We start from the raw sequence: 23,130 nt of genomic DNA on the forward strand, positions 1-23,130 counted from the left end.
CGGGAGTACTGAGACACCGGCTCCGACTCCAAATGCAGCGTCACCGACGAAGCTCCACTCCCAGTTTGAGGTGGAGTGACAGAATGCTTCCTTTTGAGACTCCTCGATTGCGAGGTTCTTGGGGTCCGAGGCGTCGAGTGTTTGGAAACAGGAGACAGGTCTCGAGGCAAAGGCTTTGAGGGAGGAGTCCTTGACCTCGAATGCCTCGAGGATACAGAAGAGGAGGCAACCCTGCTATGAGAGTGAGGCATGTGTTTCGAGGACAGCTCAGAAGGCCTCGAACTCTTAGATGAAGGAAACTGTGATGGTCTCGATCGATGCTTTGGACGAGGCAAAGATGTTCTCGAAGCAGGATCAAGCAAAGAGTCCGAAGAGGAAACCCTTGTGCAAGACCTGCCCCGAGGGGACTTCAGTAGAGGCGCAGACTGCTGCTCAGACTGGACTCCCGAAGACAAAGTCGAGGATGGAACCAACTGAGCTACAATAGTGGAAATATGGGTGGTCAAGATTGACTTGAGCATATCCTCAAACATGGACACGGAGACCAGAGGACTCAGTCTCGTAGGTGCTCCTGTGCGCTCCAAGGAGGGAGATCTCGAATGAGAGTATTCCCGAGACTTGGAGGCACGTTTAGCCGACGGTCTCGAGGACGGAGGCAGACCCGGAGCCCCGGGTTGCGTGGACAGAGACTCTGTTGGCTTCTTGGGGATGGTTCCTGAAAAGGAAGCCGGAGACTTACCCCCAGTCGCAGGCTTCGAGGATGACACCGATAAGGCCTTCGAGGCCGAGGACCCGGAGGTCTTCGAGGCCGAGGCCGGTACTGGAGGCGAAGTTGAGGCTTTGGCACTCAAGGGCGCCCCCGAAGTCGAGGGCTTTAATGGCGTCTTGACTGGGGTCGAGGTCTTCTCCGGCTCCATCCGTGGAAAAAGTTCGAAGAATTTGTCACAGCGGCGTCGAAAAGCACGAGGTTGAAGAGTGAGACAGCGGTCACAATCGTCTGGGCGATGACCAGCCCCCAAACAGATCATACACCGACTATGAGGGTCGGTGATAGAGATCGTCCTGCCGCACTGATAACACCGCTTAAACCTGGTCAAAGGCGGGACATAGAAAATATAAAGTCCGTCCCGAGGAGAAGGGAGAGAGGCCTAGGCCCCAAGTCCCCAAAACTCGGCAACTCAAAAAAGAAAAAGAAAATTCTAATTTTTTTTTTTTTTAGAAAAGAAAAGTCAAAGCGCAACACAGGGACCGTGAAATAAGTTCCGCGGTGAAGAGAAGGCACAACGCTGCAGAGCCAGAGGAACAAGTCTTCTCAGCTCCGCGGAAAATGTTGAACTGAGGATCTTCTCAGGTCATGCGCCCCCTAGTTCGGGCGGGAAGGCACGCGCGCATGTGCGATGCAGCACTCGAAAGATCGAGATCTTCAAGCAAGTTTGCTTTCGAGGCTGTCCGCTGAGGGGCTCCGTCGGTGATGTCACCCATGTGTGGGAATATGCTGCCTGCTTGTCCTGGGATAATAATAGTTGTACTTATCTATCTGTACTAGCAACCCTATTGAATGGCCATCTGTCTACTGTAATTTCCTGGGTAACTGACCCAACCTCTTGTAATGTAATCCAACTCTAAACTAAATAGGTAAAGGCAGAATAGAAAACCTGATTAATATAGCATATTCCTTTCCAAATAATTCCTAGCATTTTATTTGCTTTCATAGCCACACATTGAGCAGATGATTTTAACGTATTGTCCATGATGACTCCTAAATCAATTTCCCTCAGTGGTGATTCCTAATATAGAACTTAACATTGTGTAACTATAGTTTTGTTATTCATCCCAACATGCATCACTTTGCATGTCTCCAGCTCAGTCTATCATTCCTTCTGTCAAAGCTGTCTCTTATTCCCTTTAATGCCAAAGTAGAATCCTATCTATTAGCATAAACTGTAAGAGCCCACTGGCAGAAAATCAGAGCATTTATTTATAAAAATGAAATCTGTTCATTTCTGTAGCAATTCATGGACTCATGAGAATGTTGCTTGGGAAGAACAGGATCTTCCAACTTCAAATGGGCTAGCTTTCTTCAAACAGTATTTCATCAATTTTAACATCATTCTCTGCAGCAGGCACATGTTCACAGAGCTGCTCTGTAAAAGCCAGAGCTATAGTATATGGCTGTCCTGTGGGGTGCAGCCTGCAGCGTTGCAGATACCGATCATAATAGCCTTTCCCACGGCCCAGTCTGTTCCCATATTTGTCAAAAGCCAGACCTGGCACCAGCATGAGATCCAGCCCTCCTGTAGAGAGACCAACATGAAAAATAGTTAGAAAAAGGATATGAGAATATGTTCACCTGCCCTAATATAACAGTCTCTAAAGGTGAATGACTTTAGCTTCCATTAAGTATTCCAGAAAAAGTACCCACTACTTCAGAGGAGTGAAACAAGAGACTAATATGTTCTTATAAATGGAGAGAAGACCTCAGTTTCTTCCAGGGAAAAGAAATTCACCTGGAGGACCTCTATGCCAGCCGTATTCAACTTCAAGCTACATAGGAAAAAACATCCCAGGTCAAAAACTCCATTATAAAGAGATATTCAAAAAATTTTATGATATATAGTCCAAAATACAAGTTCACTGTCCTCCATGAATCCAAACAGTCCACACAGTTCTCACCACGCTGATCTTCTTTCAAGCGTGGGAAGGAAAAAATAATTTATTTTAGACTCCCGACAGGCCCTGTTTTGCTTTAGATCGCTGCATCAGGGAAGGTCTCTAAAAAATAACATAACAGTTTACACATTCCTCAAAACTTCTTGATACAAAAAAGATATAACAACATGTTACTTACATTGTAACATTGAGCTACCGCTTCACAGATTCTTTTAATAGAAATGGCGGCTCGGCGTTCTAGGCGGGGTTTTAGAGACCTCCCCTGATGCAGCGATCTAAAGCGAAACAGGGCCTGTCGGGAGTCTAAAATAAATTCTTTTTTCCTTCCCACGCTTGAAAGAAGATCAGCGTGGCGAGAACTGTGTGGACTGTTTGGATTCGGATCCCACCTGGAGGACAGTGAACTAGTGAGATAAGTGTTTTTTGTATTTTGGACTATATATCATAAGATTTTTTGAATATCTCTTTATAATGGAGTTTTTGACCTGGGATGTTTTTTCCTAAGCAGCTTGAAGTTGAATACGGCTGGCATAGAGGTCCTCCAGGTGAATTTCTTTTCCCTGGAAGAAACTGAGGTCTTTTCTCCATTTATAAGAACATATTAGTCTCTTGTTTCACTCCTCTGAAGTAGTGGGTACTTTTTCTGGAATACTTTTTGTGATGATTTATTATATTCCACTTGCTATTGTTTGTATCTTTTAGCTTCCATTAAACATCATACCCATATTCCATTCACAAAAAGCAATGCACTAAGTGAACAAGTAGATAGAAAGCTAGTATTTTGGGATGCAAAAGGAGCTAGTGCTGGGACATAAGAACATATGAAATGCCTTACTGGGTCAGACCAATGGTCCATCAAGCCCACTAGCCCGTTCTCAGTGGCCAATCCAGGTCACTAGTACCAGGCCAAAACCCAAAGAGTAGCAATATTCCATGCTACCAATCCAGGGCAAGCAGAGGCTTCCCAAATGTCTTAATAACATTATGCAATCCTGTATACTCACACAAATTAGTTATTGTTTTCACGAACATCCAATGTATATGCTATTACATAACATAACATAAAAGCAATTTCTAGACCACATTACCGTTAAGTTCTATGCAGTTAACAAAACATTAATAAGACTAGAACTGGATGAAGGAACTTGAAAGTCTATTGCTAATTACATTAATATTTAGAGAACAAATAAGTTTTCAATTGTTTCCTAAAATGTAAATAAGAAACAAAAGCTAAACTTCAAATTCTCCAGAATGTGATGGCTAGATTCTTATGTAATACAAAATTTTGATAGAGTAACTCTGCTACTTCACAAATTACATTGGTTACTAGTAGCATTTCAAATTCTATTTAACATCAGTTATATTGGGTTTTTGTTTTTTTTAAATTCTGCATGATCAATCTCCTCTGTATATATGCTGTATATCATCATTCGCATTGAAAAAAAAGATCATTAAGAATGATAAGTTGGAGGACGTGACATCACCAATGTGGCAGGGCACTTGGAACTGAAGCTCCGTTGGGGCCGATATAATATTGAATGAACTACCTTATCCATGAGTCACTAAACTCCTGATTTAGCACGCAGCTTCCAGCGAATGAAAGCATGACCACACGGTGCAAGTTAGAGGCAGAGATGAATGAGAGCATCCTGACGTTGTTGAGGAAAGAATACTCTGAGCCGGACAGTGTCTAGAACAGCTCCGATAAACTGCAAAGTTTGAGAGGGATGTAGCTGGGATTTAGGAAAGTTGAATCCCAAACTTTGTAGGAACTACATAGTCCGTTGGGTTGCTACAATAACCCCTTGAGATGTTGAATCCTTGATGAGCCAGTCGTCCAGGTACAGGAACACCTGGAGGCCATGGTTCCGCAGGGCTGCTACCATTACCACGAGACATTTGGTAAACACTCTTGGAGATGAAGCCAGGTCGCAAGGCAGCACTCTGTACTGAAAATGCAGATTCCCCATCTGAAATCTGAGGAATTGTCGAGAGGTTGGAGGAATGGGAATGTGAGTGTAAGCCTCTTTGAGATCTAGAGAACATAACCAATCATTCTGATCTAAAAGGGGTATAGAGATGCCAGAGACAACATCCGAAATTTCTCTCTGACATGAAATTGTTGAGGGCTCTGAGGTCCAAAATAGGTTGCAGATCGCCAGTCTTCTTCGGAACTAGGAAGTAATGGGAGTAAAAACCCCTGTTCTGTTGTTCCAGCGGAACCTCCTCGATGGCACGGAGACAAAGCAGAGCTTGAGCTTCTTGAAAAAGAAGGGCGGTCTGGGATGGATTGGAAGGATACTCTTTTGAAGACAGATCTGGAGGAACCTGGATGAAATGAGAGAGTATCCTTCCCTGATGATGGACAGCACCCAGAGATCTGATGTAATAGTCTCCCAACGGTGGTAAAAATGATGGAGATGATTCCAATGGGAAGGGGAGAGAGAAGAGGACAGAGGCAGAACGATGGAGGTTATGCTCTGTATTAGATGGTCAAAAAGGCCTTAGGCGCAGCAGGAGCGGCAGTGCTGCTCTTGCTGGCTGGCCGCTGCCGCACCTGCTTTAGAGGGCGAGGGGGGAGAGTCAATCGGGAAGTGCTGGCGTCCGGCTTCCCCCCTGGCCTCCCTGCACCATTTTCCTTATAAGAGAAACCTGCAGAGAAGATCGCGGTGCTAGCGATCTTTGCAAACTGCTTCAGAGCTGTTACCTCCGCCGCGATCCTGCCTCTGACTTCAGAGGAGGGGCGGGACCACGGCAGAGGAAACAGCTCCGAAGCAGAGCAGAAGCAGAGATCCTGAATAGGAGGGTATTTGGGAAAAGAAAGGGAGAGATGGTGGACCCTGGGGTGGTGGGGAAGGAGGGAGAGATGCTGGATGAAAGGGTAGTTAAGAAAAGGTGGATCTGTGGAGGGAGACGAAAAAAAGGAAAGATGCCAGACCTCTGGAGGAGGGAAGGGAAATGGAAGGGGAGGACAGAGATGGCAGATGGATGGTTAGCACGGAGAAAGAAGAAAGGAGACCCTGGCAAGCAAGTTATTAGAAGACAATCAGAGCCTGGGACCAACAAGATTTGAATAATGATCAGAAAACAAAAGGTAGAAAAACTAATTTTATTTTCTGTTTTGTGATTACAATATGTCAGATTTGAAATGTGTATCCTGCCAGAACTGGTGTTAGACCCCAAACGTGAGCTAGGATTTAACAGAGAGAGGAAAAGTCTTTTTTGTTTGTTTATTTTGTTTACACCACAGCACCAGTGTGGTTAGGAGAAGGCAAAGGGAGTGAAGAGACTATAAAATAAATCCACCAGGATGTTTGAAAAAAACACCCAATTGGGCAGGAAAATTGAATTGAATCGAATCGAAAAACCAATTCAATAGGCTGAATCAAATTGAAATTTTTTTGCCTGAATCGGGCAGCACTAGCACGAAGTAAAACTGAGTCTAGCACAAAGCGTCGAAAGAGGACTTCTCAACTCCGTGGAAAACTGAGAACTGAGGAGAGACGCGCCCTACGCTGAGCAGGAAGGCAATCGTGCATGTGCGGTATGGCAATCGCAAACTTTCTGAAGTTCTACAAGCAAGTCTGCTTGCGAAGCTGTCTGCATCCGGCCTCCGTGGATGATGTCACCCACATGTGAGAATATGCTGCCTGCTTGTCCTGGGATAACATCTTGATCCATCAACTTTCTGAGCTAGGAGCTCCTTTTACTAAGGTGCACTAATTTTTTTAGTGCATGCACAAAGATTAGTGCGTGCTAGCCGAAAAATTACCACCTGCTTAAAAGGAGGTGGTAGCGGGTAGCGCGCGCTATTCTGCACGTTAAGGCCCTAGCGAACCTTTGTAAAAGGAGCCTAGGTCTCGATCTTACAGTCCTAGATTGGTTCTCAAAATTTTTGCAATCATGATCTTATGTTGTTAGCATGAATGACACTATGTCCCTTTCCTGGAAGCCTTCATGCGGAGTACCTCAGGGATCACCTCTCTCTCCCATTCTTTTCAATATTTATATGACCACCCTGAAATTCTTCAAATTATCTCCCCTCAAATCTCTGTAAACTATGTCACCCACATGTGAGAATATGCTGCCTGCTTGTCCTGTGATAATAACCTTTTATGATAGATTTCTATTTTTTAATCAGCATATTCTTAGTTCCCACCTCCCCCCCCCCCCAATCTCACCCCTTCTCACCTGTACATAAGGCCTCCTCTCTTGCATCATCTTCTGCAGGCTGACGAATATTCCAGGAAGTCAGTGGCAAGGAAAAGACCTCCTCCAAAGAAGCCAGTCTCACCATATCCATGCGATTACTGCCAGGTTTGTAACGTGGAATAAAGCACAACTTCCCACGCTGGAAGATATCTTTAATAATTTCTTCTGTATGCACTTCTTCATCCTGCATGCTCAGAAAGATTGCAACCCTTTCTGCTTGTAGATACTTAGAATGTTCAGTCACCTTTGAAGAAAACACAAGCTTTAATTTCTAAAATATAAAGATATAAGAAAAAGCACAGCTACTTACTGTAACAGGTGTTATCCAGGGACAGCATGCAGATAGTCTCACATGTGGGCGACATTATCTACAGAGTCCAGGTATGGACACTTTAAAAGTGCATCGCCACTTTAAGATTTTTAGAAAGTTTGTAATAGCCTGCACCACGCATGCGTGAGTGCCTTCCTGCCCGACGTTGGCGCGTGGCTCCTCAGTTCATTAAGCAAGCTAAGAAGCCAACCAGGAGAGGTGGGTGGGTTGTGAGAATATCTGCCTGCTGTCCCTGGATAACACCTGTTATGATAAGTAACAATGCTTTATCCCAGGACAAGCAGGCAGCATATTCTCACATATGGAACTTCCTAGCTTACTAGAATGGGATGGAGGCAGAGTTGACCATTAGGAAAATAAATTTACAAGTTCAATTATGGGGTGGGAGGGAAGGTATTTTTATTGTTACATGTTGTATAAGTATTGATTATATGATAGATAAGGGTGGGGAGGGGGGGAGATAAGAGAATATTATATGTATCATTGATTATTAAGTGATATATTTATGGTTATTTGTATGGATATGTTATCATACTTATTATAAGTTTTAAAATGAATAAAGATTTTAAATGAAGGAAAATAAATTTTGCGATACTGCTTGGCCGAAGTGACCATCCCGTCAGAAATAAGATTCCAGACAGTAGTGTGATGTGAATGTGTGAACCGAGGACCAAGTAGCAGCTTTGCAGATTTCATCAATAGTAGAGCGAAGAAAAGCAAATGAAGCTGCCATAGCTCTGACTTTGTGGGCTGTAACACGACTCCCCAGTTGTAGCCCAGCCTGAGCATAACAAAAAGAGATATGAGAGGCCAACCATGTGGAAAATGTGGAAATCATTCTGTTGGATACTGGATGTCCCAATTTCTTAGGATCAAAGGAAATGAAAAGTTGAGATGTTCTATGAGACTGGGTTCTCTGCAAATAGTAGGCCAATGCTCTTTTGCAGTCCAGAGTGTGAAGGGCCATTTCCCTAGGATGAGAATGAGGCTTAGGAAAGAATACTGGAAGTACAATAAGTTGATTAAGGTAGAATTTAGTGACGACCTTTGGAAGTAACTTGGGATGACTGCAAAGCACCTCTTTGTCATGATGGAACACTGAGAAATGAGGATCCACTACCAGTGCTTGAAGTTCACTGACTCTTCTGGTGCCTCAATGCTAAAGTTGGCTAAAAATTCAATTCGCTAATATTTGGCTTCATCTTTGGGGTGCCATAGATTTGTAACAAATTTAAGTGGTGACTTCTTGCTTGGTACACCTCCTCAACTATTGATTAGTATTCATCTATGAAAATTTCAAGGCCTGCTTTCATTTTTTTGCAAAGATATTGCAAGTCAAACAGAGCAGCAAAAATATTAACAAATTTACCAATTTTTGAAGCCTTGTATTTCAGTTTTGACACCAGCAATCACTTTGGTTCAAAAAGCATTGGATAGAGCAACGTTTTTTTGTATAGGGAAGAAATTTGCAATTGAATTCTGATAGGCACAGCAGCATAACTACATAGAAACATGATGGCAGATAGCGACCAAATGGCCCATCTAGTCTGCCCATCCAGAGTAACCATTATCTCTTTGTCTCTCTGAGAGATCCCATGTGCCTATCTCAGATCTCTTGAATTCAGACACAGTCTCTATTTCCACCACCTCTTCCAGGAGACTGTTCCATGCATCTACCACCCTTTCCGTAAAAAAGTATTTCCTCAGATTACTCCGGAGCCTATCACCTCTTAACTTCATCCTATGCCCTCTCATTGCAAAGTTTCCTTTCAAATGAGACTCGATTCATGCACATTTATATTACGTAGGTATTTAAACATCTCTATCATATCTCCCCTCTCTCGCCTTTCCTCCAAAGTATACAGATTGAGATATTTAAGTTTGTCCCCATACGCCTTTTCACGAAGACCACACAATATTTTAGTAGCCTTCCTCTGGACTGACTCCATCCTTTTTATATCTTTTTGAAGGTGCGGTCTCCCAGGAAAGAGACTCTGGAGTTCTGATCGACAAGTAGATGAAGCCATCCGCGCAATGTGCGGCAGTGGCGAAAAGGGCAAACAGAATGCTAGAAATGATTAAGAGTGGGATCACGAACAGATTGGAGGTTATTATGCCGCGGTACCAGGCCATGGTGCGCTCTCACCTGGAGTACTGCGTCCAGCACTGGTCGTCATACATGAAGAAGGACACGGTACTACTCAAAAGGGTCTAGAGAAGAATGACTAAAATGGTTAAGAGGCTGGAGGAATTGCTGTACTGTGAGAGATTGGAGAAACTGGGCCTCTTCTCCCTTGAAAAGAGGAGACTGAGAGGGGACATGATCGAAACATTCAAAATACTGAAGGGAATAGACTTAGTGGATAAAGACAGATTGTTCACCCTCTCCAAGGTAGGGAGAACTAGAGGGCACTCTCTAAAGTTGAAAGGGGATAGATTCCGTACAAACGTAAGGAAGTTCTTCACCCAGAGAGTGGTAGAAAACTGGATCGCTCTTCCGGAGTCTGTTATAGGGGAAAACACCCTCCAGGGATTCAAGACAACGTTGGACAAGTTCCTGCTAAACTGGAATGTATGTAGGTGAGGCTGGACTCATTTAGAGCACTGGTCTTTGACCTGGGGGCCACCGCGTGTGCGGACTGCTGGGCACGATGGACCACTGGTCTGACCCAGCAGCAGCAATTCTTATGTTCTTTTGTAAATGAGGTCTCACCAGAGTCTTATACAGAGGCATCAATACCTCCTTTTTCCTATTGGCCATAACTCTCCCTATGCAACCTAGCATCCTTCTAGCTTTCGCCGTCACCTTTTCAACCTGTTTGACCACCATAAGATCATTAAATACAATCACACCCAAGTTCCGCTCTTCTGTCGTGCACATAAGTTCTTCACCTTACACCTTGAACGGGGAAAACTTATCGAGAACTACTAAAGAAAGGGACCTGGGAGTCCTCATCAGGGAAGATATGAAGGCTGCCAATCAGGTGGAGAAAGCTTCAGCAAAGGCCAGACAACTGCTGGGATGCATCAGAAGGAGCTTTATCAGCCTTAAGCCTGAAGTCATACTGCCGCTGTATAGAGCCATGGTAAGACCTCATCTGGAGTACTGTGTCCAGTTTTGGAGGCCGCATTATCAAAAGGATGTGAAGAGGATGGAGTAAATCTAGAGAATGGCCACTAGGATGGTATCAGGACTTAAAGACATCCCATATGAAGAACGTCTGACCAGGCTGTGTCTATATTCACTCGAGAAGCGCAGAGATAGAAACATTCAAATACATCACGGGACAAATTGAAGTGGAGGAAGAAATCTTTTTTCTAAAGGGTCCCACGGTGACAATAGGGCATCCGCTGAAACTCATGAGGGGAAGACTTCATGGTGACACCAGGAAGTACTTCTTCACCGAGTGGGTGATTGATCAATGGAATAGTCTTCTACGCCAGGTGGTCGAGGCCAGCAGTGTGATCGACTTCAAGAATCGATGGGAGAAACAGGTAGGGGTACCACAGAGTTATGCTTAAAAATGGATACCCCAGGGAGGGAGGGCTAGTCTTGAGTGGGCAGACTTGTTGGGCCGCCGGCCCTTATCTGCTGTCATACTCTATGTTTTACTCCCTATACTGTATCGTTCCCTTGGATTTTTGAAACCCAAATGCATGATCTTGCATTTCTTAGCATTAAATTTTAGCTGCCAAATTTCAGACCATTCTTCAAGCTTCGCCAAGTCTTTCTTCATGTTATTCACACCATCCGGTGTGTCTACTCTATTGTAGATTTTGGTATCATCCGCAGAGAGGCAAATCTTACCCGATAACTCTTCAGCAATATCATTTATAAAAATGTTAAAAAGAACAGGCCCAAGAACAGCACCTTGAGGCACACCACTGGTAATATCTCTTTCCTCAGAGCGATCTCCATTGATCACTACCCTCTGTCGCCTTCCATTCAAACAGTTCCTGACCCAGCCCGTCACTATGGGACCCATCCCAAGGGCACTCAGTTTATTTATAAGACGTCTGTGTGGAACACTGTCAACTTGCTTTGCTAAAATCTAAATACACATCTAGCGCACATCCTCTATCCAATTCTCTGGTCACCCAGTCAAAGAAATTGATCAGATTTGTCTGACAAGACCTACCTCTAGTGAATCCATGTTGCCTCCAGTCCTGTAATCCACAGGATTCCAGAAACGTGACTATTCTCTGTTTTAAAAGCGTTTCCATTAATTTGCTTACCACAGAAGTCAGAATTCCCTACTTCTTCCTTACTTCCACTTTTGTGGAGAGGGACCACATTCACCCTTCAATGAGAAATGCAAGATGAATTATAACATAACATAATAACAGATTTCTATACCGCATAACCCTTAGTTCAATGCAGTTTACAAAATATTATGCTATTAGTGGATACAGAGATAATGCAATATGCAAGAATTAGCTAACTTTACACTCTGGAACGTAGGGAGAGGGGAGACATGATTGAGACATTTAAATACATCACAGGACGTATCAAGGTGGAAGATGATATCTTCTTTCTCAAAGGACCCTCGGCCACAAGAGGGCATCCGCTCAAACTTAGGGGTGGGAAATTCCTTGGCCACATCAGGAAGTATTTCTTCACAGCGTGCTGGACTTTAAGAATAAATGGGATGCCTATGTAGGATCCCTACGAGGGTCGATCTGAAGAATTGGTCACTAGGTATAGACTTAAGAGGATGGGTCAGTAGAGTGGGCAGACTTGATGGGCTATAGCCCTTTGATGCCGTCATCTTTCTATGTTTCTATGTTCTATGTTTCTAATTTTAGAAAAAAGAAAAGTTTTCTGTAATGTTTATAAGATATTGATCTGGTCAGTAATGGGTGGAATTCTTTATCGAATTGAGCTGCTTGATAGGAAAGACAGTGCCCATAATATTTCTTATTTTTACAGTCCTTAACAGAACGGAACATAAATAGGGCATGGGATTGTCTACTGTTCCCGTGAATCATAGTAACAAATCTATCAACAAGGTAAAGCGGAGCGGCACCAAAGAACTTTATACCACACATAATTTACTGTTTGTTTTAACACTTAATTGTGATGACACTGCATAATTATTACATTGCTGAATCTAATCTGTAGAATAATTTATGAATAAAAGCAGTTGATTTTGTTTGCTGTACTATGTGTTTCATGTTACACCATGGTTATTGGTACGAGTAAATTTGCTTGTGAATACCAGGCATGTTAGTAATGTAATTTTTTGCTTTTGTTTTCACATGTTTTTATTTCCAGAGCTTGAAAGAATGAGTTTATAAGCAATGGATCCAGAACCTATTGATACAATTGATGCATGCACCATTGGCAATATCAATGAATCACAATGTCATTTAACAGCCTACAGGGCAGAGAGGACCTTAAAACTCATAAAAAACCTTCACACAAGTCATCAGAAATTATTGACTCAACTATATGTCTCCATCATGAGGCAATGTTTAACACAATTTTATTTATTTATTTTTTTTACAAAGGTCATGCGGCAATCCATTCTTGAAACCTAATCATCAGGCTAGAAAAAGTCTAAAGCTTATCAGTGGCAGTGTTGCAGAGCAATTAACAAAAAAATCAGATCACACCTGGTCAAAAGTTGTACATAATTTGTCAAAAAGAGATAAACACCAGAATGACTGCGCAAGCTTCATTATCAGATCCATCATCTAATGAAGAACTAATTGAAAAAAATTGAAAAATTAATATTAGCTTAGTGGCACTTGGGAATCTCCTTTAAAGCTGAAGAAAGTGAGTAAACACGACTCCAGAGGTTATGTGAAACATAAAATTGCTCAAGCACAAACCTCACTGAGAACCTGATGAAGTTTTCTCAGACCTTGCAGCTGTAACTGCAGTCATCAATGTCAAACCTGTTCAGATTATGCTGAACTTTTACTTTGCTTAAAAGAAAAACTAAACTTGACTTCAAGTCGTGCAGAAAAATTACAAATCCTTACACTAGCTCCAAAGAGCTGGTCTATTGAAAAAACATCTTCTAAATTCGGCATTTCAACAAGAATGGTTAGACAAGCAAGACAGCTTAAAATAGAAAATGGCATACTAGCAATCAGTGTTCTCCCTAGAGCCTTTAAGCCGGGTGCTCTGCCCGGCTAATTTAGATGACCGCCCGGCTGTCATCTCGGTTGTGAATCCTGCTGCTGCCGCCGCTGCTCAAATATCTTTTTTTTTTTCTATAAACCCTCTCACTGGCTTGGGGATTCCCCAGGCTGACTCGGCACAGCCTGAAGAACCACCGGAAGTTCAATGTTCGACTCTGCCTCAGGCTGACTTTAAAAAAAAAAAAAAAAAAGCGCCAGCAAGAGATTTGAACCCATGCTCCAGGGTTCTAACGTTAGCACTGTGCATGCCGGCTTCCCTTATTCCCCTCTGAAACCGGAAGTTACGTCCCGAGGTTAGGGGGGGAGGGAAAAGAATGGAAGCCGGCACGAAGAGTGTTACTGTTAGAGCCCTGGAGCATGGGTTTAATTCGCTACAGGCTAAGGCGAGAGATAGGGCAGGGAGGGAAGCTTACAACTTGCTGCTCTTGTTTCGGGCCTTCCTCGCTGCCAGGTCCTGCCTACTTTCTGTTTCCGCGAAGGCAGGACCTGGCAGCGAGGAAGGCCCGAAGCAAGCAAGAGCAGCAAGTTGTAAGCTTCCCTTGTCGCTTCCTATCTCCCGCCTTAGCCTGTAGCAAATTGTGAATGCTGCACTGCAGGGAGAGAAATGCTGCTGCACTATGGAAGGGGGGGAGAAATGCTGTTGCTGCACTACGAGGAGGGGAGAGAAATGCTGCTGCTGCACTCAATTGGGAAGAGAGAGGGAAGGAGGGAGAAGGAAGACCAGAGGAGGGAGGGAAAAGAAAGGAGATACCAGACCATGGAGGGGGAGGGAGAGATGTCAGGGCATATGGGGGGTGGGGAGAGACAGATGCCAGACCAAGGAAAAAGAAGGAAGGAGGGAAATAAAGGAAGGAGAGGAGATGCCAGATAATTGAGGGGAAGGGGGAGATGGAAGGAGAGGACAGAGATGCCAAGGCATGGGGGGAGGGAAGGGAAACTAAGGAGACAAATGCCAGACCAGAAAGGAAGTAGCGGAGGTGCCAGAGCAGGGAGGGAGAGGGAGAGATAGGAGGAGAGATGCCAGACCATGGGATGGGGTGGAGTGGGAAGGAAGGAAGGGAGAAATAAAAATAAAAGAACTGACTGAAAAATCAGAAACTGCGAGTGGGAAAGCAGTGAAAAAATTTTCAACAGCCGTTGAAAATGCGACTTCTTAGCTCCGCGGAAACTAAGAAACTGAGGGACTGCACGCTCTGCATTGGGCGGGAAAGCACTTGCGCATGCGCAGTTCGGGCTATCGCGAACTTTCTAAACTCTTAAAGTGGCATTGCACTCGTCAGTGACATCACCCAAACGTGAGAATATGCTGCCTGCTTGACCTGGGATAAAAAAGCTTATTGTTAAGATGGCTTGGTGAAATCCACTGCTTATTCCTATGATAAGCAGCATAGAATCTGTTTTGCTCAAGCATAAGGCAATAGCCCTGAATGACAACACGAAGCACCTACTAATCTGTTGTTGTAAGAGTCCAACATTGATGGAAGTAATCTGCCTCTAACAGAGAGAATGGAAACAAGAAGCAGGGGAATGTTGCAATGCTCTCTAAAAAAGACAAAAGGACTGCTATTATTTGGACTGAGATTGAGGTTGTGATGTCTGTGTTCTTTGTTGCCTTGCACGGGGGTCACTCAGCAGGAGGTATAGATGATGAAGATGGCAGATTGTAATGCCGTTTGGTATTATAGTAATATGAACATCTGAATGAGGTAGAATATCTTCTAGAGGAGGAGGAAGATTGAGAGGTTTGTGGTTTAGATAAAGTGGGCTTCGTATGTGTGTGTTTTTTATCTGCCACTTCCTCAATTTTATCCACAAACAGGTTGTCGCCCTTATACAGAAAATTGGAAAGGCGTTCTTAAACTGAAGTTTCTAGATCAGAGACTCTAAAGCCAGCCTCAGTTACACATGACAACTGCCACTGCAGAAGTGTGAGAAGAAACATCAAATGCATCAAAAGTACTTTCTATGTATTCTTTACTTTCAATTTTGTAGTTCCCCCTTATTTCCTATTGTTTTATTTGTATTGGTCAAGTTTTGTAAACTGAATATTCGTCTGTTTTGTCTTCCCCCTTTTTTAATATAATTTGTAAAACGCTTAGAAGTTCTGATTTGTGTTTAATCAAAAATGTTAATAAACTTGAAACTTCCTCTAGCCATATATTTTTTTTGTAGTGAACAAGCTTTTTTATATAATTGCTGAAATTGTTTTAGTTTGCCTGGAGGGAACAATTCCTCAAACTTTTGACAGTTGTTTAGGATATAAAATAATGGACATGTAGAATTAGTAGTTCATAATATCTATAAACATAGATGTGTGGAAAATGCATTTACCAAGAGTTCAATTTCCTCATTTGAGGGCAGATTCCACAACTAATGAATGATTTCTATACATTGTCTATCTTATTAGGAGCTACCTGAACTGACAGGGGTTTCTCCCAGTTCTTAAATAAAGTTTCTTTCAAGACACTATGCAAAGGTACCTCTTAATGCATTTGTTTGAGCTTCTTGACTTTTGAGGCACCACCAAAGTTCAGAGTGAGGTTTCTCTTCTGTTTCCATTTTGACTAGAGAATGACATGGGGACAAATTTTTTCCCATCCCCATGGGAACTCATTTTCCCATCCCTGCAAGTTCTTTTCCTGTCCCTGCCCATTTTTGCAAGCTCTGTCCTCATTTGCAAAAGCCTCAAACACTTCAAAATCATAAGCTTGGGCAGTTAAGGCAGAGCTTACAGGAATGGGGTAGGAACAGAGACAGTGCTAAAACTCATGGGGATGGGACTGGGAGATTGAGTTCCTGCAAGATGTCACAACCCTAGCACTAAGGTTCGGCTTGTGCCAGGGAAGGCACCTCTCAGCCCTGGTGTGGCTTTGACCCGGGCTAACCAATGTGATAGGTTAGACATAAAGCAAAAAGAAGGTTCTGAATTCCCATTTAAAACACAGGTTACAAAACCCTGGGGAGGTGAGGAATATGGGGAGAACAGTCTGCAGCAGAGGGAGGTGCCTCATTCAAAGCAACGGCCTAAGAACACAAGCTTAGGTAATTCACAGCAACTGGGCCTAATTAGAGTCCCAGGAAAATCCCAGCAACAGCTATAGGCTGCCCTGCCCCCTCACAGAACAGGGTGTGGTCACCTCAGTGCTTTAGAGGCAGCACTGAGAAGGAACAAGTCAGTTTACCCTGGGTCAGCCCAGGAAGGAGGTTCCCAGGACCAGTCTCCTGAACCTCAGAGGAACCAGGACATCGAAATGGTAGATGCAGCCCCTGTTCCTGAAGCCAGCCAGCTTGCCAGCCTGGAGCCCATGAAGTTTTTGGACGCTTCCATGGAACCAGATGCCACAGCAATGGATATAAGTTAAGTGCAGTAACTTTATCTTTTTGGCTGTGCTTAACTGAATGAACTTTGTTACTGATTTTGTTTTCTTTTGAAACCTGTAGGCACCTGTTGGAAGCCTGATGAGCAGTGCTAGGCTCAAGGCTATTGAGGTGCCAGAAGCTGGTAGCATTAAAACCAGGTTCATTTTTCTGTTTGTAACATTTTTACCTTTTTGCCTTTTTTTGTGGCTTATTCTGGACAATGTTATGAACTGTGTGAAGGGGTAGTAGTTTGGGGAGAATCCACACAAGATCCTTGGGTGGGATTGTGGGGCCATTTGTGGCAAAGTTTTGAAGAAGTGGATTTGGCTACTCCCCTCCCCCACCAACTGCTTATTAAGTTGGTTGGAGCAAGCCTGTTGCAAGCCAGGCCTAAGTGGACACTTGCATACAACTGAGAAAGTATAATAGTCTTATTCCTGCCCTACTTGGGACTGCAGGATTATTAGGGCTGGACTATTATAGACTATTGAATTACTGACCTGTTGATACCTGCAAGGAAGGTGAGGGCTTTATGGTTTTACAGCCTGGATATTTTTGTTTTTCCTATGGTTTGGTTTATTCATGAAGTAAATGATCTAAACCCTGGACTTAGGAGACAAAGCACTCAATAAATTGAGACTTATTGTAATAAGAACTTAATTGTTCCTGACTTGTTTTTTTTTTATTGATTAAAAAACCCAGCAGGACCTCCAGCGTCTTCTGGAGGCACGTTGAGCGCAGGCTATTCTGGGCGCTGACCGGGGCCAATCGTTCAAGCAGGTACTGGTGGTGCCACAAGGGACAGGGAAAAATTTGTCCCCCGTGTCATTTTCTAATTTTGACATGACCCAGCTGCCTCATAAAGCCAGTAAACTATTTACTTTCTGATGAAGATATGCATTGCTGAGGAGAGGAAGGATCAGAAGGTATATACCATAGGATTCTTCTGCTGAGTATTCTACAAATCCTCCTCTGAATGGCTGGAGATATCCAAGTCAGATTCCTCAAAGTGGTCCCAACTAAGTCAATCAGAAAGTGTGCGGCGAGAGAAATGTTGAGGTGTAGGGCAACCAGGAGATAACTCCTTCAGTGATGACAATGCATGTGTCAAGTGGGCCTGTGATGACCCCAATGAGCAGGAGTATGTGACCCTGTCTTTGATTAAGGCTTCAATGTATCCTCGGGCTGGGCCGAGGAAGGAATGGAAGCTACCGAAGCCTGTGAAGACTGCATCTGCAATAGCCCCAAAGGCTCTTGCTTGAGCATAGCCTGGATCTCCTCCAGGAGAGTCAGTGCCAGTACCGGAAGAGACATCAGCCTGAAAGCAGTCTGCTGTACTGAATGTTGGGACATGGAAGATGTTGATATCAAGGCACTCCTACAATGTGCTATCAGTTGGATGGAAGGACAGCAGTCCTTGGTGCATCAGTGCTTACTATGTGTTAATGAACTTGATGCTTGGGAGGACACAGTACCATTTCTAGAAGGGGAAGAATGTTTTTCTTAGCTTTCTTATGTGCCACATGTGTCAATGCGCAAGGCACAGCTGAACAGCGAAGATAGATCACAGCAAATGTCCCAATGCTTATGCCCTAGACCCCAGACACGCCAATTATATGAGTCAGAACCTGAAATGGTTAGATTACATGAAGATTTCATTGATCACAGCTCTTATACAAAAATGCTAAATAATAAATAAATTTAAATTAAATGTGAAGTGCTCAGACCTTATAACCAGTGTTTTAAGTGTTATCACCAAAACGAGGTTAACAAAGGGACCATCATTGCCTTCACTGTCCCTCGACCACCTGAAAAATATTATCCAAAATCTCAGTGTGAGTAAATTGTATTAAATGGTGTACTTATCTCTGGCAGATGGTAATCGGTGGTGTTAATCCTCGTTCAAACAAACATAACCAAAGTGATGTGCTTTTAAAAGGTTTTGTTTCTCTATGTGTGCCTTTTACTTCATAGTCCCAGTCCCCCCGACCCAGGTTTCGTATCTTCGTCAGGGAGGGACATTGATACTAGAGAAAATAAATTAAAACAATAAACAACTTTATTAACTCAACTAACGTTAATTGATCTGAAATAGAATCTTAAAGATTACTAGTAATCTCACAATAAAGAATATTATGTAAGTGTTACAAAAATAGTATCAGTAAATCTACATACCAAATGTTGGCTCACTGTAACTAGACCAGACCGCAAAGGAGGGCAAGCTAATCACCAGAGACCAACGTTCTGATTTTATAAGCTAAAGAACCGGAACTTGTTAAATTAAGCCCTGCCGGAGTCGTTTACTATATACAATGCCCTTGTTTAAAAATATATATAGGGCAGACCACCCGTAAAATTAAGACTCGTATTATCGAGCATTTGAGCAGCATACGTACCAAACGTATCACCGCCCCTTTAGTTCCCCATTGGCTGAGCGAAGCACATACACTTGAGGATCTTCAATATACGGTGTTATTACACATTGAACATTTTCAAGGAGACCTCTCTAAATTACTTATTCAAAAGGAACAGCGGTTCATCTATAATTGGCACACCCTTACCCCTGATGGACTAAATTCAGAGATTGACTGGCTACTATTATAACACAACGGAGAGTGTCTTGTCATTTTCTGTTTGATCTCATTTCCGGCAGGGCTTAATTTAACAAGTTCCGGTTCTTTAGCTTATAAAATCAGAACGTTGGTCTCTGGTGATTAGCTTGCCCTCCTTTGCGGTCTGGTCTAGTTACAGTGAGCCAACATTTGGTATGTAGATTTACTGATACTATTTTTGTAACACTTACACAATATTCTTTATTGTGAGATTACTAGTAATCTTTAAGATTCTATTTCAGATCAATTAACGTTAGTTGAGTTAATAAAGTTGTTTATTGTTTTAATTTATTTTCTCTAGTATCAATGTCCCTCCCTGACGAAGATACGAAACCTGGGTCGGGGGGACTGGGACTATGAAGTAAAAGGCACACATAGAGAAACAAAACCTTTTAAAAGCACATCACTTTGGTTATGTTTGTTTGAACGAGGATTAACACCACCGATTACCATCTGCCAGAGATAAGTACACCATTTAATACAATTTACTCACACTGAGATTTTGGATAATATTTTTCAGGTGGTCGAGGGACAGTGAAGGCAATGATGGTCCCTTTGTTAACCTCGTTTTGGTGATAACACTTAAAACACTGGTTATAAGGTCTGAGCACTTCACATTTAATTTAAATTTATTTATTATTTAGCATTTTTGTATAAGAGCTGTGATCAATGAAATCATTATAGATTGTCATCACAGAATATATTTTTATTCCTCCAGTGATTTGTCTAGATTACATGAAGAACATTTCTTAGAGCCACTCAGTACCCTCTTTGACATAGAGGGTAAAATGGCCAAAGCTAAATCAAAGGTCTCAATGGCCCAGTGCGGTTAAGTAACTAGGATGCTGAAAATGGTCAATGCTCCCAGAAGGGAAAAAGGGCTCCAAGTGGCTTGAAGGCCAAAATAGTTATACCATATTTCCCCACATATAGACCACCCCCTTGTATAGGCTGCAAAAAACGCCTATATGAGTTTAAAAACTGGTAGATAAGTCACCCCTTTGTATTAGCCGTAGCTTATCTACTAGTAACTGGGGTGGCCTATACAAGTTTTAAAAATCATCCCCCCACCTTACCTCCCTCGCTGGACAGCCTGAATCGCAGCCAGTGATGCACGGCAGGAGAGATCTTTTCTATCTCCATCCTGGCCCCGCACTGCTTCCTGCATGTCCATGCCGTCAGTTCTTGCTGGACTTGCGAGTCCCGTGAGAACTGAACTGACGGCTGTGATTTTTAAAACTTGTATAGGTTGCCTCAGTTTTGCAAGCTGCACCCACTAGGCCAGCTTGCAAAACCCATATAGAGGCCGCAGCCTACATGTGGGGAAATACGGTAAATATGAACCAAAGTCAGGTAAAACACTGGAATACGATAAAAACCATGAGGAAAATATTGATAAATATGTACGGGAAGGCACAAAGGCGGCAAAAGGTCAATATGCTGCAAAAAAAACTGAAGACACAGGTTCTCAGCTTCCCGGAAAACAAAGCACTGATGGTCCTGCAAGCCAAGATCAGGCTGGAAGGCACTGGCACATGCACAGTATGAACATTATCTAAAGCAGTGATTCCCAACCCTGTCCTGGAGGAACACCAGGCCAATTGGGTTTTCAGGCTAGCCCTAATGAATATGCATGAGAGAGATTTGCATATGATGGAAGTGATAGGCATGCAAATTTGCTTCATGCATATTCATTAGGGCTAGCCTGAAAACCCAATTGGCCTGGTGTTCCTCCAGGACAGGGTTGGGAACCACTGCTGTAGAAAATATTTTTCACCCCATGTTAATGGCTTAGGAAATGTTTATACAAATTCCTGGAGGAAAATTGCATAAACTTGAGGTAAGTAGCATGGAGTCTTGCTATTTTTTAAATTCTGCAAGGTGATTGCAGTGGTAGAGTAGGGGTGAGCAGCACCCGTGATGGTGGCACCCCCTTCCCTTTTTAACATCACCAGCATGCCCACGTTGTTGTCGGCTCGCCCTCTGATGCCACTTCCTAGGTGGGGGTGGAGGATTGGGAAGACCCTAACCCCCACTATACCACTGGGTGTTTGTGACCTGGAACTGTCACTATTGGAAGCAAGAGAGTGATTTAGATCAGTGGTTCCCAACCCTGTCCTGGAGGACCAGCAGCCAGTCGGGTTTTTGAGATAACCCTAATGAATATGCATGAGAGAGATTTGCATATAATGGAGGTGACAGGCTTGCAAACCTGCTCCATGAATAGTCATTAGGGCTATCCTGAAAACCTGACTGGCTGCTGCTCCTCCAGGACAGAATTGGGAACCACTGACCTGAATGAGGACAGAAAGTAATCAGGCTCCTTGTAACGACGAATCAATCCCACAGCCAAAGGGGCGAGAGCAGAGCCTGGCAGGCCGCCTCCTTTCTACCTCCATCACACGCTCCTCTTGGACTCCGGAAGGACGGGCCCTGCCGCTTCCCCCACCCAACGCCACGACCGAGTGAGCGACCCCTCGAGGGCCGAGAGAGCGCCAGGACGCCCCCATCACACACTTTCCGAGCCAGAGCCTGCGACTGCCGCCTTTTCTCTTCCGCGCTCACAGCCACAACTCGACGCTTCACCTCAGCCCTCAGGGCGCGCTTCAGCGAACTCGCCGACGCCATTTTAGCGCCACGTCCTCCTCCTGCTCCTGCGCCTACCCGACCAATCAGTGACTTCTAATACCCCTCTCCACCAATCACTTAATCCTACCCTACCAGCATCTGCGCCACCAATCACTTGTTATCTCACCCTAGCGCCTAACCCACCAATCAACAACTTCTACAAATAGGAAATCGTATTGAATTTCACCAGGCTCAGGAATGAATCCCTCCACAACTCTCCCTCATTCTAAAGCAGTGGTGTGAAACTCAAACCCTTTGCAGGGCCACATTTTGGATTTGTAGGTACTTGGAGGGTCTCAGAAAAAAAAAATAGTTCATATCTTATTAAAGAAATGAGAATTTTGCAGGAGGTAAAACTCTGGTTTCTAAATCTTTCATTTTGGCTAAGTCTTAAAATATTGTAATTTATAGCTAAAGAGATGTATGTTCAAGAAACTGTTTTATTTTACTTTTGTGATTATGATAAACATACCGAGGGCCTCAAAATATTACCCGGCGAGCTGCGAGTTTGAGACCACTGTTCTAAAGAATTGCCATATTGGGACAGACCACAGGTCCATCAAGACCAGTATCCTGTTTCCAATAGTGGCCAACCCAGGTCCCAAGTACCTAGCTAGATCCCAAGTAGTAAAACTGATTTTATGTTGCTTATCCTAGGAATAACTTGGTCCCCATCCCTCTGGTCAGACCACTACACTTACACCTTCAACATCATCTGGACCAAAAACAAATCCAAACCAATATCCAAAATAGTAACCTACACATCACGCAAACGCATCGAGCCCGCCATTTTCTGGTCAAAAGTAGACGAAACAATCCAAGAAGATAACCCAAAGACTTCATTTCACACTGGGGCTATTTGAGCAACAACATTCTTGATGAACAAGCCCCACTTCGAACCAAAACCAGAACATGCAGACGATCAGACCAATGGTTCGACAAAGAATTACTCCTACTCAAGAGACAATGTAGACGTCTGGAAAGAAAACGGAGAAAAAACAACCAAGATCACACGAAAACCGCCTGGAAAAAAATTAACAAACAATACAAACTTCTATTAAAAGAAAAGAGAAAAAAACATTACACCAACCTAATAGGCACGGAAACCCAAGACACCAAAAAACTATTCCAAATATTAAAAGATCTAACTAACACCATACCCTATTT

The 23,130-nt window shown here is 43.3% G+C and overlaps 2 protein-coding genes across 4 annotated transcripts in view; one reads left to right on the forward strand and one right to left on the reverse strand.

Annotated features, from left to right (window-relative positions):
- Positions 1–12,617, forward strand: part of MINAR1 (membrane integral NOTCH2 associated receptor 1) — a 58,086-nt gene extending 45,469 nt beyond the window's left edge. The window contains exon 4 of the mRNA XM_033920865.1: positions 12,489–12,617. The gene's annotated coding sequence lies outside the window, so the exon portion shown is untranslated. The remainder of the gene's footprint in view (positions 1–12,488) is intronic.
- MTHFS (methenyltetrahydrofolate synthetase) lies at positions 1,956–21,998 on the reverse strand. Of its 3 annotated transcripts, none has more exons than XM_033920868.1 (3): positions 21,922–21,998; positions 6,862–7,126; positions 1,956–2,294 (listed from the first exon to the last, which is right to left on the reverse strand). In XM_033920868.1, the coding sequence occupies exons 1-3, from the start codon at positions 21,961–21,963 to the stop codon at positions 2,071–2,073; spliced, it is 531 nt and encodes a 176-aa protein (XP_033776759.1). In that variant the 5' UTR covers positions 21,964–21,998; the 3' UTR covers positions 1,956–2,070. The 3 variants fall into 3 exon arrangements, with proteins under 3 accessions (XP_033776759.1, XP_033776758.1, XP_033776757.1); XM_033920867.1 differs by having other exon boundaries at positions 21,853–21,988; XM_033920866.1 differs by lacking the exon at positions 21,922–21,998 and adding an exon at positions 21,729–21,854.
- Between the last annotated feature and the right edge of the window lie 1,132 nt (positions 21,999–23,130).

Source organism: Geotrypetes seraphini, chromosome 14 (assembly GCF_902459505.1).
Source record: "Geotrypetes seraphini chromosome 14, aGeoSer1.1, whole genome shotgun sequence".
Taxonomy (NCBI): Eukaryota; Metazoa; Chordata; class Amphibia; order Gymnophiona; family Dermophiidae; genus Geotrypetes; species Geotrypetes seraphini.

What these genes read in the sequence shown, in the direction of transcription:
- MTHFS (XM_033920866.1), bottom strand. Translation starts at nt 21,845, where the DNA reads ATGGGGGCGTCCTGGCGCTCTCTCGGCCCTCGAGGGGTCGCTCACTCG. An exon ending in AAGAGGAGCGTGTGATGGAG is followed by an intron (nt 7,127 to 21,728) that starts GTAGAAAGGAGG and finishes TTTTCTTCAAAG; the next exon opens with GTGACTGAACATTCTAAGTA. An exon ending in AGAGGAGGCCTTATGTACAG is followed by an intron (nt 2,295 to 6,861) that starts GTGAGAAGGGGT and finishes GTCTCTCTACAG; the next exon opens with GAGGGCTGGATCTCATGCTG.